The sequence below is a fragment of the Saimiri boliviensis genome, chromosome 1 (genome assembly GCF_048565385.1).
Source record: "Saimiri boliviensis isolate mSaiBol1 chromosome 1, mSaiBol1.pri, whole genome shotgun sequence".
Classification (NCBI taxonomy): domain Eukaryota; kingdom Metazoa; phylum Chordata; class Mammalia; order Primates; family Cebidae; genus Saimiri; species Saimiri boliviensis.
Window position 1 is genome coordinate 147,038,512 of NC_133449.1, and position 18,035 is coordinate 147,056,546.

The following is an 18,035-nucleotide window of genomic DNA, read 5'->3' on the forward strand; positions in this document are numbered from 1 at the left end:
ACAATCATTAATAAAATGACTGTATCTCTGAATCGCGCACTGCTGATGTCTGAAAATGTCAGAACCTTATACATATGATAAACATGGGAGGAAGCAGCTGTTTTTCCACCGGGAACAGACTAATTGTCAACTTTGCAACCTTAACAACTCTGCAGGCGTTTCTCCTTTACTTGTATCTCTGTTATGCATATATGACTTCCTTGCAGCTTCTTTGCAAGTAAACATCTTTCCCTTTCTTGAGGCAATCCTGCTCAGTCACCCAGGCTGGAGCACAGTGGCACAATCTCGGCTCACTGCAACATGTGCCTCCTGGGTTCAAGTAGTTCTTGTGCCTCAGCCTCCTGAGTGGCTGGGACTACAGGCATGCGCCACCATGGCCAACTAATTTTTGTATTTTTAGTAGAGACCAGGTTTCACCATGTTGGCCAGACTGGTCTCGAACTCCTGACCTCAAGTGATCTGCCTGCCTTGGCTCCCAAAGTGTTGGGATTACAGGTATGAGCCACTGCGCCTGACCAACTTATTTCCCTTTCTAAGTACTTTTGTCTCTGACTTCCTTTCACAAAGGGAAAGACAAAAACCTTCTGAACAAATTCTAAGAGCCGTATCAGAGGAGATGCTACGGCATGTCACTCTGCTGTCATGACGTAACACGGTTACAATGAACAGCACCATGTTGGGTCTTGCTCTGTTGCATCTGGCTGGTAACATAACCAAATTTACGTGTTCAGTTGCCCAAGAAGCACATGCACCCGTGAAATACATACTATGCTAACGTACTGTAGCTTTCCTTCCAAGGTGGAACCATACATCCCTGATGCCACCCTGACACTGCTTCTCCAACTTCCCCACGGGTGCCACTCACCTTCACAGAATTGTCTTGACTGGAGGTAGCAAGAATGTGCTCGCTGTCTGGGTGCCAGTCCAGGCCATGGATTTTGGAGAGGTGGGCTGCTAGATATTCCACTGCTGTACTGGGTTTCTGCAACAGATCAGCACCGAATGCTACAGATTTAGAAAGAATTCATTGCATATCTACCATGTAAAAGTTTGCTAGCTATTGAGTGAGGATGCAAAAATACTACCAGATACTGTTTCTATCCTTCACAGACTTTGTTTTGGTTAAGCCAAACAAAACACCATCACCAAAACATTTCCCCAATTCTCCTTCACGTGCTCTGCAAATGCCCCTGTGAGCCTCACATCTTCCCACTTTAAAGAAGGATACAAGGTAGTGGGCGCTTTTCACCCCCTTTTTTGAGACGGAGTCTTGCTCTGTCACCCAGCCTGGAGTGCAGTGGCATGATCACAGCTGACTGCAGCCTCAACCTCCTGGGCTCAAGCAGTCCTCCCGCCTCAGCCCTCCAAGTAGCTGTGACTCCAGGTGCGCACCACCATGCCTGGCTAATTTTTTGTATTTTTTTTGTAGAGATGGGGTTTTGCATGTTGTCCAGGCTGGTCTTGAACACCTAGGCTCAAGCGACCCACCTGCTTTGGCCTCCCAAAGTGCTGAGATTACAGGCCTGATCCACCATGCCCAGCCTCACACGTTAATAGTGCAATCTGACAATTCCCACTCCCTTTCCTCAGGATCACCCAAGAAGAGGGGCTGAGACAACCGAACGGACCCAGCTTCAAGAAGAGGGTAAAACCATCCATCTTAAAGGGCTGGTGCCTAATATTCTGAAGGAGAATAAATGCACATCACAAAAGAAAACAATACATGCTTAATAAGCATATAGAAAATAAAGCTGAAGGAAACCTCGGAAATATACATTAAAACAAGATTTTTTTAAGCTGGCAAATTAGAAGACATTTGTAAAGAATGCTATTGAGGCTCCATTTGTCACTATCAGAGTGCATATAAAACAGTACAACCTTTTTTTTTTTTGGAGGCAGAGTCTTACTGTATCCCCCAGGCTGCAGTGCAGTGGTGCCATCTCGGCTCACTGCAACCTCCACCTCCCGGGTTCGAGCGATTCTCCTACCTCAGTCTCCCGAGTAGCTGGAATTACAGGCACCTGCCACCACACCCAGCTCATTTTTGTATTTTTAGCAGAGACGCACTTTCGCCATGTTGGTCAGGCTGGTTTCGAACTCCTGACCTCAGGCAACCCGCCTGTCTTGGCCTCCCAAAGTGCTGGGATTACAGGCGTGAGCCATGTCTGGCCAAAACAGTACAACCCTTTTAGGAAGAAATTTGGCAAGATTTATACAGAGACTTAAAATTTTCTACAACAAAGCCACAGCTCATATGAAGAAGAAAAAAAAAATTTTTCCTTTCTTTTTTTTTGAATTTTGTATGTTTTTGAAGAAATGTAGTCCTGCTATGTTGCCCAAATTGGTATTAAACGCCTGGCCTCAAGCAATCCTCTTGCTATGGTCTCCCAAAGTGCTGGGATTACAGGCTTGAGCCACTGTGCCTAGCCCACAATTTTTCCTGTCTTAAGAGAATAATCCAAACTCATAGAAAGCTTTAGATATAAAAGCAGTTCATCCTGATGTTATCTGAAACACTAGAAAACCAGAAAAAACATAAATGATCAACAAAAGAGCAATAATGAAATGAATCACATATTACAGCTATGTGACACCATAAGATGATACATATGATGTAGCCACTGAAAGTTAGAAAGAGCTTATAGCACAAGGATAATGCATCTGTTGTAGTGTCAAACAAAAAAGTGTACACAACTATGTACATGGTATGACAAACTAAGTTAAAAAAAAAAAAAAAAAAAGCAGGCCGGGCATGGTGGCTCATGCCTGTAATCCCAGCACTTTGGGAGGCCGAGGTGGGTGGATCACGAGGTCAAGAGATCGAGACCATCCTGGTTAACATGGTGAAACCCCATCTCTACTAAAAATACAAAAAATTAGCTGGGCATGGTGGCGCATGCCTGTAATCCCAGCTACTCAGGAGGCTGAGACAGGAGAATTGCCTGAACCCAGGAGGCGGAGGTTGTGGTGAGCCGAGATCGCACCATTGCACTCCAGCCTGGGTAACAAGAGCAAAACTCCATCTCAAAAAAAAAAAAAAGCATAGGAACAGAAAACACCAAAAGGTTAGCAATTGTCTCTGGGTAGTAGGACTATTAATGATTTTTATTTTTTCATTTATATTTTCTACAGAGAGCAGGTATTACTTCCATAATTAGCATTAGTCAATGAGGTTAAGTGTGCCGTCTCCAGGCTGGGTGCAGTGGCTCACACCTGTAATCCCAGCATTTTGTGAGGCCAAGACAGGAGGATCACTTCAGACCAGAAGTCAAGACCAGCCTGGGCAACATAGTAAGATTCTCATCTCTACACAAAAAACTTTTTTTAATTAGCCCATCATGATGGTGCACATCTGTAGTCTCAGCTACTCAGGAGGCTAACTCGGGAGGATCACTTGAGTCCAGGACTGTGAGGCTGCAGAGAGTTACGATTGTACAACTGCACTCCACCCTAGGAGACAGGGAGACTGTTTCAAAAACAAAAAACAGTGCTGTCTCTAGAACCAGCCTGCCTGGATTCAACTTTTGGCAGCAAATTGTGCTTTGGTTTACTCATGTGTAGAAAAGGGATGTACTGTCTGGGCGCGGTGGCTCACACCTGTAATCCCAGTACTTTGGGAGGCCAAGGCAGGTGGATCACCTAAGGTCAGAAGTTCGAGACCAGGCTGGCCAACATGGTGAAACTCCGTCTCTACTAAAAAAAATAAAAAAATTCGCTGGGCATGGTGGTATAGGCCTGTAATCCTAGCTACTCAGGAGGCTGAGGCGGGAGAATCACTTGAACCTGGGAAGTGGAGGTTCCAATGAGCCAAGATCGCGCTACTGTACTCCAGCCTGGGCGACAATGCAAGACTGTCTCAAAAAAATAATAATAATAATAAGATGCACCTGCCCAACCTCTACGGAATCACCTTCTCACCTAAGAGCTACGTAAGGCAGAGGGCTTCTGCCACACAAGGCTTCCATAGCATGTCCTGGAGCCTAATGCAGCATACAGGATGTGCCATGCCTAATCTCTGCTCCACCTCCCACTTCTCTTTCAAATGTACAAAGGGAAGGGAGCAGTCAGAATACAACGGGGACATCCCAGAACAAGCCCTCCCCACAACGCCTGAACATCTCTGGCCCCAGGTCTCACAGGCAGAAAGCAGGATTTACACCCAGGTCCGATGGCAGTGACCGCTCTGTTCATTATTACCCAACGGTCTGGGAGTAAAATGCGGGGGAGGCCTTTTCCCTGTACCATGACCCTCACTGAGGCCAACACGACCAATTTCAGTAGACTTTCCATTCTAGTCACAGCTAAGGACCCGCCACTGTTTCCATCCCTAGGTGTCTACAGGCTGCTGCAGTGAGAACATATGATTGATGTGCAGGCAACTTTGGGGCTGATGGGATGTCTAGGCTTGTAAGGGGAAATTTAAGCATAATGAGTGCCCTGCCTCACTCATCATTACTGGAAGTACTCAGGATGGCAGATGTCCAAGAACAATAACATTTCACCTTGCAAACAGGCAGGGATAAGAAGACTGCTGGCAAGTCTAAGATAGCATTAAGCTCCACACCTTAATGCCAGGGATACACACATTGTTATTATCTTATTTTGAAGGAAACTGAGGCTAAGAGAAGTGCAGTGGCTTAACTGGTGTCACAATCAGGAAGTGGCAAAACGGGGCTGATTTTCTTCAACCACTGGTCCTAATGTCTCACTTCCCTATCTTCCTTCAACATTGGATTGAGACACAAATGTCATCTGGTACTATGAGCTTAAAATGACCATTTACCATGCTGCACAGGGTTCCCAGATTCTCAAGCCAAGTCCTGGCACTCATAAAATCATCTTCACACCCTCCGGGAGGGATCAAAGACCAACGAAGGGGAGAAAAAGAGATTACTCACCCTCTTATCCCATATCCGCACATCGCCGTCATGGCTGGTGGCAAGGCAGTTAGCATTTTTTTTATTCCATTTGACCTGGGAGGCACCCGCTGCAAAGAAAAATCAGGGAAGAAAGCTGCTGCCCTTGGTGCTTTTGGAAGCAGAGCGGAGCACAGCCAGGGAGCTGGATAATGAGTTCTGGCTGAATAAGCCCAGAACCCTTTAAGTTTCTATGACTGCACCAACTCCACTATTCCAGATGAAACGAAGCCAAAAAATAACTGAATTAACACATGGGAACAGGATCATAGTCACCTAATTGAGGAAATAATCTCAGGGAAAAAATCTACAGGTTACTCTGAGCAGATGCAGCAGGAGAACCTAGTTTCTTAGAGAGCAGCAGTTAAGCATGGCACTCCTGGCTGGTAATTGACTTGTCATGCAACCTAACCCTTTCTCATCCCCAAATAACACCTGCTCACACTCCTAATCAGAAAAGCCTCAGCTCTCAGGCCTGCGCCTTCTTTTTGTTAAATTGTTGAGCAACAGTCTTAGATAAACACAGCCTTAGCTGAAGATCAGCTACAGAATAAGCCCCACTGTTGACCAATTCTGCCTCAAGGATTACAAGCTCTCCATACCCCATCTCCCTGCCAGCCATGGCCACTGGCACCACATTGATCAGGGAAAGGGAACCCCCTTGGCAGTGTGTGACCTCAGTTCTTCTCCTTCTCTGCCAATAGAGAGTGTCATTGATACATTAGTGACAAAAGAACTACTTAAGACAGGATGCATAATGTGAGAGGCCAGAAAGAGCTGAGACATATAGAAAATTGGGACATAGTGACACTTCTGGCTGACTGTTAAAAATGAATCATTAATCCAGAACCAAACCAGAACCGAACTGACAGCACTCCTTCCTGCCTCCTCCTGTCCTCCCTCACAGCACACATGACATTACTGCTGTGATACTTTTCCCTCTGCCTGGTGTTTATTACTGGGGAGACCCATAGTAGATCCACGGCTTTGGAGAGCTACCTGATCCAAGAAGCCCAGAGTATGACAGATCAAGGACTCAGAACCTAGCAGGACATGGAGCATTAGGCCTAGAACTAGGTCCTGTCCAAGGATATGTTGTTGGTTTTGGTGAGGCTATTGGTCATGTTCTTTCTTGACACATAGGATATCTTAAGTCATCTAAGAACAAATAGTGGAGACCAGTGAAGATGAAGCAATAAAGAGTATTAGGAGGTGCAGTTTATTTGCAAGAAAAGATACCAGCTGAAGGAGAAAGTGACTGAGAAGAGCTTGCTCTACCTCCTCTTGACAGAGTTACTTAAGTGTCCAAGAGAACACATCTTTCTCAGTGGGGGGGCATCAGAACGGGAGGGCTCCCAAAGGACCCTGGGAACTCCCAAATGCAACCTGCTTTATCAAGATGATTATTACACCAGGGCCCAGGCGTGGTGGCTCACACTTGTAATCCCAGCACTTCGGGAGGCCAAGGCAGGTGGATCAGCTGAGGTCAGGGGTTCAAGACCAGCTTGGCAAACATGGCGAAACTCCTTCTCTACTAAAAATACAAAAATTAGCCAGGTGTGGTGGTGTGCACCTGTAATCTCAGCTACTCAGGAGACTGAGGCAGGAGAATCGCTTGAACCCAGGAGGGGGAGGCTGAAGTAAACCAAGACTGTGCCACTGCACTCCAGCCTGGGCAACAGAACAAGACGCCATGTCAAAAAAAGAAAAAAATCATTATACCAGGGTCAAATGGAGGTCCCAAGCTATGAGAGCTCCCAGACACAGAGAATACAAAGTCACAACGTGACTCTGTACCCCAAAGGGCATAAATAATGTGCCCCCTGAAAGATGAGGACCACAGACTCTGGGGAGCAGGCAGTACCCAAGGCTGCACCACTCGGGGAATGTTAGATCCAGCAGCTTATCAAGGTCCACAAGCCTCTCACTTTCCTCTTTTACCCCAGGGTAGCTCTGCCACCACTGAGAAACCACACTGAATACAAAGGAAAGAAGTCTCCTACTTCCATTTGTCACAAAGATCTGTAACAGAAAAAAAAAAAAAAAACACAATGAGAACAAGTAAGCTAAAAAATGAACCAGTTTCAGCCAGGCGCAGTGGCTCATGCCTGTAATCCCAGCACTTTGGGAGGCCAAGGTGGGTGGATCACTTGAGGTCAGGAGTTCGAGACCAGCCTCGCCAACATGGTAAAACTCTGTCTCTACTAAAAATACAAAAAATCCCAGCTACTCAAGAGGCTGAGGTGGGAGAATCACTTGAACGCGGAAGGTGGAGGTTGCAGTGAGCTGAGATTCTGCCACTGCCCTCCAGCCTGGATGACAGAGTGAGGATCTGTCTCAAAGAAAAAAAAGAAAGAAGTGGTTTCTAACTTCACAAATCATTCATCCAGCTGCTTAATACAATCATGATGCTAAAGGCCTTTAAATAAAAAGGCATGGGGATACAGAGGGAAAAAGAACTATGTACAGCAACCATTTCAGAGCAAACACCAAATGTGTGTTCCAATGCACCAAGGAGATACAAAGGGACAGGACTGAACACATAGATAATACATGCTTTTAAAAAGGATGCCAAAATACTGACAATTCAGTTTTATCCCTCTGAATAAGTTATACCAGTTTTTTGTTTGTTTGTTTGTTTGTTTGTTTTGAGACAGAGTCTCTCTCTGTCACCCAGGCTGGAGTGCAATGGCACGATCTCAGCTCATGCAACCTCCACCTCCCAGGTACAAGCAATTCTCCTGCCTCAGCCTCCCTATTAGCTAGGATTACAGGCGTCCATCACCATGCCTGGCTAATTTTTGCATTTTTAGTAGAGACAGGGTTTCATCATCTTGGCCAGTCTGGTCTTGAACTCCTGACCTCATGATCCACCCACCTCAGTCTCCTAAAGTGCTGGGATTACAGGCGTGAGCCACTGCACCCAGCCAAGTTATACCAGCTCTATTCCACATTCTACTCTCAGGAAGTGGTGGGAATATTCCCTGGTAGCCCCAACTGAGAATTCCAGAAACGGTCAGTTTCAACTAAGCCATGAGAACAGGCAGATCAGAAAGTAACTTAAAGGACTTGGTTCATCCATGTTAAACGACACCATACACACAATCAGCATAATCTAATTGGGGAGAAACTACAGGATAAACCATTGCTTTAATAAACTTCAGGAAAAGAACAACACACATCCAAAAAGAAGAAGGAGAAAGACTTAAAAAGATGAGAAATATATCAACCACTTCCAAGTATGGACTTTGTTTGGATTCTTATTCAAACCATTGTTCAAACAATTTGTAACTAAAAAGAGAGAAGATTGGAGAAATCTGAGTACTGCTTAGATACTTGATGATACTGAAGATTTACTTTTAATATTTTTCAGTATGTTAGGTATTTTTAAGTATGGTATTGTGGTTACTTTTTTGTTCAGGGAGTCTTCTTTTGTAAAAAAAAAAAAAATATATATATATATATATATATACTAAAATACTTGAAGAAATGATATGACACCTAGCTTCAAAATAATCACAAGGGGGCCGGGCATGTTGGCTCACGCCTGTACTCCCAGCATTTTGGGAGGCTGAGGCAGGAAGATCACTAGAGGTCAGGAGTTGCAGACCAGCCTGGCCAACATGGTGAAACCTGTCTCTACTAAAAATACAAAAATCACCCAGGCGTGGTGGTGGGTGCCTGTAATCCCAGCTACTTGGGAGGCTGAGGCAGGAGAATTGCTTGAACCTGGGAAGCGGCAGCTGCAGTGAGCCGAGATCACACCACTGCACTTCAGCCTGGGCAACAAGAGCGAGACTCTGTCTCAAAAAAGAAAAAAAATCACAAGGAGGATGAAGGTGGAGGTGAAATGGTGGGTGGAGGAAAAGATAAAGTAAAACTGGCTGTATGATGACAGGTGTTGAAGCCGATGATGAACACAGGCAGTTCATTTTCTTCTCCCTATTTTTACAGAATGTTTGAAATTTTCCACTATAAAAAGGTTACAATCAAATCAACTTGCCTCTTGTCCTTGGACTCTGAAATGAGGTCCTCCTCCACACCCAACAGTCTTAACTGTGGCTTTTGCGAGCAGCCTAAAGTAAGCCCCTTCCAACAACATGGGACTTACAAGTCCACTCAGCCATGGCACAGCCTGGGCATAGGTGGTCAGAGAGGGAGAGGGCAAGGAATAGGAAGGAACGGAAAGAACTGGAAGGAATAAAATGAAGACACATCGGGACGCCAGGGTGAGGCAGGAGAAGCATACACTCACCAACAGCAGACAGTGCAACGGTGGGTTTCCTTGTGTCTCTGAAATATAAAAATAAAAAGTCAAATGTCCGATATACACACCACCAGCCACCTGGTGTTCTTCACCCTTTGCACACATTTCTTTGCTTTCCTTTCAGTGGGATGGTGTTGGGAGATCTGCGGCGAGGGCCTTAAAAAGAGGTGTAAGGCCCGGCGCAGTGGCTCAAGCTTGTAATCCCAGCACTTTGGGAGGCCGAGGCGGGTGGATCACAAAGTCAAGCGATCGAGACCATCCTGGTCAACATGGTGAAACCCCGTCTCTACTAAAAATACAAAAAATTAGCTGGGCGTGGTGGCGCGTGCCTGTAATCCCAGCTACTCAGGAGGCTGAGGCAGGAGAATTGCCTGAACCCAGGAGGCAGAGGTTGCAGTGAGCCGAGATCGCGCCATTGCACTCCAGCCTGGGTAAGGAGAGTGAAACTCCGTCTCAAAAAAAAAAAAAAAAAAAAAAAAAAAAGAGGTGTAATGAGAGACCTGCTTCCCTTGAGGTAGATCAACTTCCTCAGCCACTTCAGTGAGGCCATGTCTTAATTTCAAATCGCAGAGTTTTATCCAAAGAAAACAAGGCCAGGTGCAGTGGCTTACGCCTGTATTCTCAACACTTTAGGAGGCACTTTGGGAGGCCAAGTCAGGTAGATCACCTGAGGTCAGGAGTTCGAGACCAGCCCGGCCAACATGAAGAAACCATGTCGCTATTAAAAAAAAAAAAATACAAAAATTAGGTGTGGTGGTATATGCCTGTAATCCCAGCTACTTGGGAGGCTGAGGCAGGAGAACTGTTTGAACCCGGGAGGTGGAGGTTGCAGTGAGCTGAGATTGTGCCATTGCACTCCAGCCAAGATGACAAGAGGGAAAGGAAAGGAAAGGGAAAGAGAGAAAAAACAAATTACAGGCCATGTACAATGGTTCACACCTATAATCCCAACACTTTGGGAGACCAAGGTAGAAGGACTGCTTGAGGCCAAGAGTTTGAGATCAGCCCGACAGCAGAGCAAAACTCTGTCTCTACAGAAAAAAAATAAAAAATAATAATTAGGCTGGGTACAGTGGCTCATGCTTATAATCCCAGCACTTTGGAGGCCGAGGTGGGCAGATCACGAGGTCAGGAGTTCAAAACCAGCCTGTTCAATATGGTGAAACCCCGATTCTACTAAAAAATACAAAAATTAGCTGGGCATAGTGGCGCATACCTGTAGTCCCAGCCCCTCGGGAGGCAGAGGCAGGATAATCACTTGAACCCAGGAGGTGGAGGTTGCAGTGAGCCGAGATCATGCCACTGCACTCCAGCCTGAGTGACAGAGTGAGACTACATCTTAAAAAAAAAATTAGCTGGGCATGGTGGCAAGCACCTGTGGTCCCAGCTACTCAAGAGGCTAAGGTGAGAGGATTCCCTGAGACCAGGGGTTCAAGGCGGTACTGAGCTGAGATGACACCACTGCGCTCCAGCCTGGGTGACAGAGTAAGACCCTGTCTCAAAAAACAGAAAGTAAAGAAAGTAGAAAGGAAGGCCAGGCGCGGTGGCTCAAGCCTGTAATCCCAGCACTTTGGGAGGCCGAGGCAGGTGGGTCACGAGGTCGAGAGATCGAGACCATCCTTGGTCAACATGGTGAAACCCCGTCTCTACTAAAAATACAAACAATTAGCTGGGCATGGCGGCACGTGCCTGTAATCCCAGCTACTCAGGAGGCTGAGGCAGGAGAACTGCCTGAGCCCAGGAGGCGGAGGTTGCCGTGAGCCGAGATCGCGCCATTGCACTCCAGCCTGGGTAACAAGAGCGAAATTCTGTCTCAAAAAAAAAAAAAAAAAAAAAAAAAAAGAAAGAAAGTAGAAAGGAAAGAAAGACAGGAAGAAAACAAAAACAGGAGGGAAGGGGGAAGGTGAAAAAGAGGGAGAGGGGAGGGGGTGGGGGAGGGAGGAAGGAATCTGACTAGGGAAGAATTCTCCTTAAGGTCTTGCCTAGAGAGGTCTTAGCTCTCATCTCCATCCCCCTATAACCGTGTCTTTCACTCCCAAATAATATATTTGCACTCAAATCCTGGGCTCAAAGTCTGTGTCAAGGGGAAACCAGTAAGACACTTGATCGCTAAAGCAAAGGTCCCAAATCACCCTCAACCAAGTGGTTACACCGCCTAATTGTTCTTACTTGATATCCCAAATGTAGATGTAGGTGTCCACAGAGCTGGTAACCAGGAGATCTGGCTCAAACACTGCCCAGTCCAAGTCGCTGGGACACAAATAACAAACAGAACAAAGAAAAGAAAAAAAAAAAAATTCAGAGTCCAGGTCCAAAGCACTAGCACATCCAGTCTCCAGGGGCTTCAGAATGCCACTGTTGATGGACTTCTTAATGTGGTTGAGGCTGGGAGTCTCCAAAGTTCCTTGGGAATGAACATGAGTTTGGAAGTAACTGTCGGGTCCTTCGCCCAATAGTTGCCAGATACATTAACACCTGCTTCCAAAAAAGAAATGGAGTGCTTCAACTTAAAACTTTCTCTCTCTGGACTGAGTGCAGTGGCTCATGACTGTAATCCCAGCACTTCGGAGGCCAAGGCAGGCATATCACTTGAGGTCAGGAGTTCAAGATCAGCCTGGCCAACATGATAAAAGCCCGCCTCTACTAACAAAGCAAAAATTAGCCAGGTGTGGTGATGGGCAACTGTAGTCCCAGCTATTCAGGAGGCTGTGGCAGGAGAAAGCTTGAACCTGGGAGGCAGATGTTGCAGTGAGCAGAGACTGTGCCACTGCACTCCAGCCTGGGCCACAAGAGTGAAATTCCATCTCAAATAAAACAAAACAAAACCTTTCTTCTCTAAATAGACAAAACAAAAGAAAAATACACGTAGTAATCTTTGAGTTACCATTTTCTAAATCAAATTCCACCACAGGCACCTTGGTTAAAGCTAACATCCTTAAGCAGCGGCAAAGCACCACACTGCCAGGCAGCACCCAGACAGGGCCAAAAGCCTGCGGCGTCCCCTCCCACTGCTCTCCTTCCTAGACAGGCACATTCCACCCCACCCAAACATCCCACCTTTCCCAGCACTTCCAGGTCAGCTTAGCCCAGAAACAGTGACCCAGGGAAAGAGTGGATCAAGGAACACTCAAAACCAACTGGAAGTCCTCAACTGGGAGGCAGCTGTGCCCCTGGGTAATGAACTGTGATGCAGGAGCTCTGTGTGGGAACCTACTGCTACTGGAGAAAGAGCCAAGGGCCACTCCCTGACATCTCCATGTCCTCCCAGGCACCACTGATCACGAACTGGGGGATTCTGCTGAATAACCTCCTCCACTCCCATGAGAAAAATCAGCTCTAAGCCAGGCGCAGTGGCTCATGCCTGTAATCCCAGTACTTAGGGAGGCCGAGGTAGGTGGGTCACTTCACGTCAGGAGTTTTAGACCATCCTGGCCAACGTGGTGAAACCCTGTGTCTACTAAAAAATACATTAAAATTAGCCAGGCGTGGTGGCGTGTGCCTGCAATCCCAGTTACTCAGAAGGCTGAGGCAGGAGAATCACTTCAACCCGGGAAGTAGTGGTTGCAGTGAGCCAAGACCGTGCCACTACACTCCAGCTTGGGCAACAGAGCGAGACTCCATCCCCACCAAAAAAATCAGCTCTAATCCTTTACTCTGAACTGAGATGTCCAGGATGTCGTCTGCGATGGGGGTCAACAGCTACATGATGGAGCTTCCTAAATGCCAGCTGTTCTTCACTGTGTTCTTCACCATCATCCCAGTGAATGCAAATAACGCACTGACCACCCAGGGCCTGTGCAACACAGAGGGTCAGGCCAGGCAAGGAGGACCGCATCATCATTTCTCTCCCCAGGGGACTGTGACAAAGCAAGCCAGCCAAGGAGCTGCGGAGGTGCCTACCTGATGACACGAGTGTGGCCTTGTAAGGTTGTGCCAACTTCCCCGCTGCCGTCTTTCCACTTGTAAAGGTCCACCCGTTGGTTACTCTGAAAGGAAGGGAAGAAGGCCACAGGCGTGCACACTGGGGTAGCTGCTCTTGCCCCAGTCAGTTTAAGGCGGAAAAGAAGAAGCCAGGGATCTCACGCATGGCAGAGATCCTTCAGGCTGAACTCTTTTTTAAAAAGCCATCAGAAATAAGCACAATTAACATTAGCTTGAGCTAACTTCAGCTCAGTATGTAGGTCTGTGAATCTCAAAATGGAAAGGCAGGACTATCTTAAGATATCTTGAACAGTCACAGCTGAACTGAAGGTGCAGAATCACTTCTGCACACAAGCTTCATGGGCCAGGAAAATGTCCCAGCCACCAGAGGAACCTCCTCCCTCTGAAGGTCACACACTTGTCTTCTCCAGCTGCTGGCATACTGGATGTCTCCACCTCACCCTACCCCGATCAAATGCCCAGAGTCCACCTACCGCAGGTTTTTTTGTTTGTTTGTTTGTTTGTTTTCTTTTTTTCCTGTGATAGGGTCTATATTGCTCAGGCTTTTCTAGAACTCCTGGCCTCAAGCAATCCCCCTGCCTTACCGTCTAGCATAGCTAAGGTAACAGGACTGCGCCACCATACCTGGGTCCTATGACTCTTTTAAAACATAGGTGCAGCTGGGCGTGGCAGTTCACGCCACTAATCCCAGCACTTTGGGAGGCCGAGGTGGGAGGATCATGAGGTCAGGAGTTCCAGAACAGCCTGACCAACATGGTGAAACCCCACCTCTACTAAAAATACAAAACTTAGCTGGGCGTGATGTTGCACATCTATAATTCCAGCTACTCAGGAAGCTGAGGCAGAAGAATTGCTTGAACCCGGGAGGTGGAGGTTGAAATGAACCGAGATCGCATTACTGCACTCCAGCCTGGGTGAAAGATCAAGACTCCATTAAAAAACAAAAAACAAAAAACACCAACAACCACAGGTGCACAAGAGAGAAGAAAGAGGCTGGGTGTGGTGGCTCATGTCTGTAATCCCTGTAATCCCAGCACTTTGAAAGGCCAAGGCAGGAGGACTGCTTGAGCCCAGGAGTTCAAGACCAGCCTGAGCAACATAGCCAAATGAAGTCTCTACAAAAATAAAAATAAAATAAAAATGGCACATGCCTGTGGTCCCAGCTACTTGGGAGGCCAAGGTGGGAGGATCACTTGAGCCTGGGAGGTCGAGGCTGCAGTAAGGCATGATTGTGCCACTGCACTCCAGCCTGGGTGACACAGCAAGAGAAAGAAGGAAGGGAGGGAGGGAGGGAGGGAGGCAAAGAAAAGGAAAGAAGGAAAGAGGAAGGAGAGGAAGGGGATGGAAAGAAAAGAAAGAAAGAGAGAGAGGAGGGAGGGAGGAAGAAAGAGAAAGAGAGAGAAAAGAAAAGAAAGAAGAAAGACCATCAAAAGGGTGTCCTAGAAAAGAAAATTATTCAACGCTCCTTGAAATGTGCCTATATTTAATTTCTCAATGGGTTAAGCAGAAAGAGACGGGGAAAATGAACCAGAAGAAACCACAGGTACAACGGAAAAGAAACTTCCATCAAAGTACATTTCACATTTAACACAACCAAACAGCAAAGGCTCCCTACATATCATGAGTTTATGAAACACACTGAAAGTGATAAAGATTACCAAGAGACTGAGAACAATAGCAGGCCACTTAATAATTTCTGAACTGATATATACATAATAGACTGATTTTCATTTTAGCTCAGAGACAGACAGATGTATAGAATTCTGAGATTTTTATCCTGAAATACCAGTTTCCATATTGAAAAGGTAAGATTCTTGTGAAAAGGTTAGGATTCAAAATAGCTTCCAATGAGAATAGGAATGAAAAGAAAACTTCCCTCATCTTCTAATAATATTCCCTACCGTTTCTGGAGGGTCTGCTAGTGCCAGTCCACCTTAACGAATCTGGCCTCTGACCTCTTCCAGCACACACACAGTGGGTATCATCCCCCACATTATAGATGAGGCAAGCAAGGCTTAGAAGATAAAAGACTGAATGTTAAAAGTAGGACTTGACCTGACCGGGCACGGTGGCTCATGCTTGTATTCCCAGCACTTTGGGAGGCTGAGGTGGGCAGATCACAAGGTCAGGAGTTCGCAACCAGCCTGATCAACACGGAGAAACTCCATCTCTACTAAAAATACAAAATTAGCCGGGTATGGTGGCACATGCCTTTAACCCCAGCTACTTGGGAGAATCGCTTGAACACAGGAGGCGGAGGTTATGATGAGTCATGATCGTGCCATTGCACTCCAACCTGGACAACAAGAGTGAAACTCTATCTCAAAAAAACAAACAAACGACAACAAAAAAAACAACTAGGACTTGACCTCAGATTTGCCTAATAAAGATTTCTCAAAAGGTTGCCTTCTGGCCAGGCACAGTGGCTCATGCCTGTAATCCCAGCACTCTGGGAAGCTGAGGCAGGTGGATTATTTGAGGTCAGGAGTTCAAGACCAGCCTGGCCTACATGGTGAAACCCCGTCTCTACTAAAAATTAGCCAGGCATGGTGGCGCAAACCTGCAGTCCCAGCTACTTGGGAGGCTGAGGCCCGAGAAGTCCTTGAACCTGGTAGGCAGAGGCTGCAATGAACCGATGGCGCCACTGCACTCCATCCTGGGCAACAGAGCAAGATTCCATCTCAAAAAAAAAAAAAGTTGCCTTCCAACCAAGAACAAAAGAAAAAAATAGGTAAATTAAACTTCATCAAAATTAAAGCTTTTGTGTATCTAAGAACACTATCAGGAATGCAAAAAAGACAACCAACAGAAGGGGAGAAAACATTTGCAAATAATACATCTGATAAAGGTCTAATATCCAGAATATATAAAAAACTCCTACAACTCAACAGTAAAAATGCAAACAACCCAATTCAAAAAAGGCCAGAGGCCTTGAATAGACATTTCTCCAAAAAAATTACATATACGTGGCCAATAAGATACTCAACATCCTTAGTCACTGGAGAAATGTAAATTAAAACCATAACAAAATACCACTTCACACCCACTAGGATGGCTATTTTTTTAATATAAAAAATAACAAATTTTGGAGAGGTTGTGGAAAAATTGGAACTCTGTGCATTGCTGATGGGAGTATAAAACATTTAGCCACTTTGGAAAAGAGTTTGGTGTTTCCCTCTAAAAGTTAAACACAGAATTACCATATGACCCTGCAATTCCACTCCTAGGTGTATACCCAAAAGAAGTGAAAACAAGTACAGCCATACATATGTTCATACCACCTCTGTTCAATAGGCACCCAAATGTCCTCTGATGGATGAATGGACAATTATACAACGGAATATTATTCATTCATAAAAAGGAAAAAAGTTCTGATACCTGCTGCAACATGGATGAACCTTAAAACATTATGCTGAGTAAAAGAAGTCAGGGGCTAGGCACGGTGGCTCACGCCTGTAATCCCAGCATTTTGGGAGGCCAAGGCAGGCAGATCACCTGAAGTTAGGCATCTGAGACCAGCCTGGTCAACATGGTGAAACCTGTCTCTACTAAAAATACAAAAAAATTTGCCGGACGTGGTGGCGAGTGCCTGTAAGCCCAGCTATATGGCAGGCTGAGGCAGGAGAATCACTTGAACCCAGGAGGTGGCGACTGCAGTGAGCTAAGATCGCGCCATTGCACTAAGGCCTGAGGATAAGAGCAAAATTCTGTCTCAAAATAAATTAATTAATTAAATAAGTCAGACATAAAAGGTCACTTATTTTATGATTTCATTTCTATGAAAGATCCAGAATAGATCAATCCGTTGAGAGAGAGCGCAGACTGGTGGTTGCCAGGAGTCACAAGGGAGGGAGGAATGGGAAGAAACTGCTTAATGAGTAAGGAGCTTTACCCTGGAGGGACAGAAATGTTGGAGAACTGGAGAGAGGTGATGGTTATACAACAGTGTGAACGCAGTGAAGGATACTGAATTTTCACTTTAAAATGATTAATTGTGAAAGAACAAATAAACGAAAAAGGCCGTCTTTGTTAGCATTCCCGGACAAATGCAGTGTTAATCCACTGAGTACAACTACTGAGGCATCAGCCTAAACCTACGTTTCCCAATCAGAGGTGACTTTGCTTTGCAGAGGACATCTGACAGAGTCCGGAGATATTTCTGATTGTCATAACAAGGGGCGGGAAGGATACTACTGAGCTCTAGGTAGGGACCCAGGATGCTACTGAACTTCTACAATGCACTGGATAGCCCCATGACAAAGAATGACCTAATAAGCCAATAGTGCCAAGGTTAAAAAACCCTGGACCAGACGATCAGGGGCTGAGGGTGAGAGGGGAATAAGGATCCAGAGTTATAAACCAACCAAAAGAGCTCCCTCTATCACCCAGGAAACAGGCTGAGAGTGGAAAGGCAGGAAGACTTACTCTCCCTTTCTCTTTCAGAATAGCCCTGAAAATCAGCGCAACCTTGGACATGCACAGTTCAAGTCAAATCCTATTTTGCAAATGGCTGGGAAGGGCGGCTTTCTGATCCTTCTCAAGCTGACAAAGTTCTTTCTTTGCTCAGATGCCTTCCTTCTGCAGACTGCCTTTCCTGACAAGAACGGAGACAGACTGTACAGTGGTCCCGCCTCTGGTGAATCAGAAGGATTCTTGTAAATACTTTCCTGCCAGCCCAATGTAAAAAGAGCAAAAAGTTTAGACCTCTCATTATTCTAGAAGAATAGAGTGTGACACAGAATCTGAAGAAAGATGCCAGAGAGGTTCTAGCCCAGAATCTTTTTGAGTCATGAATCCCTTTTATTAGGTTTTATTAGAAAACCTAATAAAACTTACACATTTTCTCTGCGGAAAAAAATTACACATAACAGGCACATAAAACCTGATGAGGTTAACGAAATCTAATGATT

At 45.8% G+C, this 18,035-nt stretch overlaps 1 protein-coding gene across 5 annotated transcripts in view; it reads right to left on the minus strand.

The window, feature by feature from the left end:
* Nucleotides 1-18,035, minus strand: part of WDR59 (WD repeat domain 59) — a 137,245-nt gene that overhangs the window by 88,507 nt on the left and 30,703 nt on the right. For all 5 annotated transcript variants that reach the window (XM_074406368.1, XM_010350625.3, XM_010350624.3 and 2 more), the window contains 5 exons: nt 13,084-13,169; nt 11,353-11,433; nt 9,172-9,209; nt 4,899-4,987; nt 866-982 (listed from right to left, as the gene is read on the minus strand). In XM_074406368.1, coding sequence (XP_074262469.1) covers nt 866-982; nt 4,899-4,987; nt 9,172-9,209; nt 11,353-11,433; nt 13,084-13,169 — 411 coding nt within the window. The remainder of the gene's footprint in view (nt 1-865; nt 983-4,898; nt 4,988-9,171; nt 9,210-11,352; nt 11,434-13,083; nt 13,170-18,035) is intronic.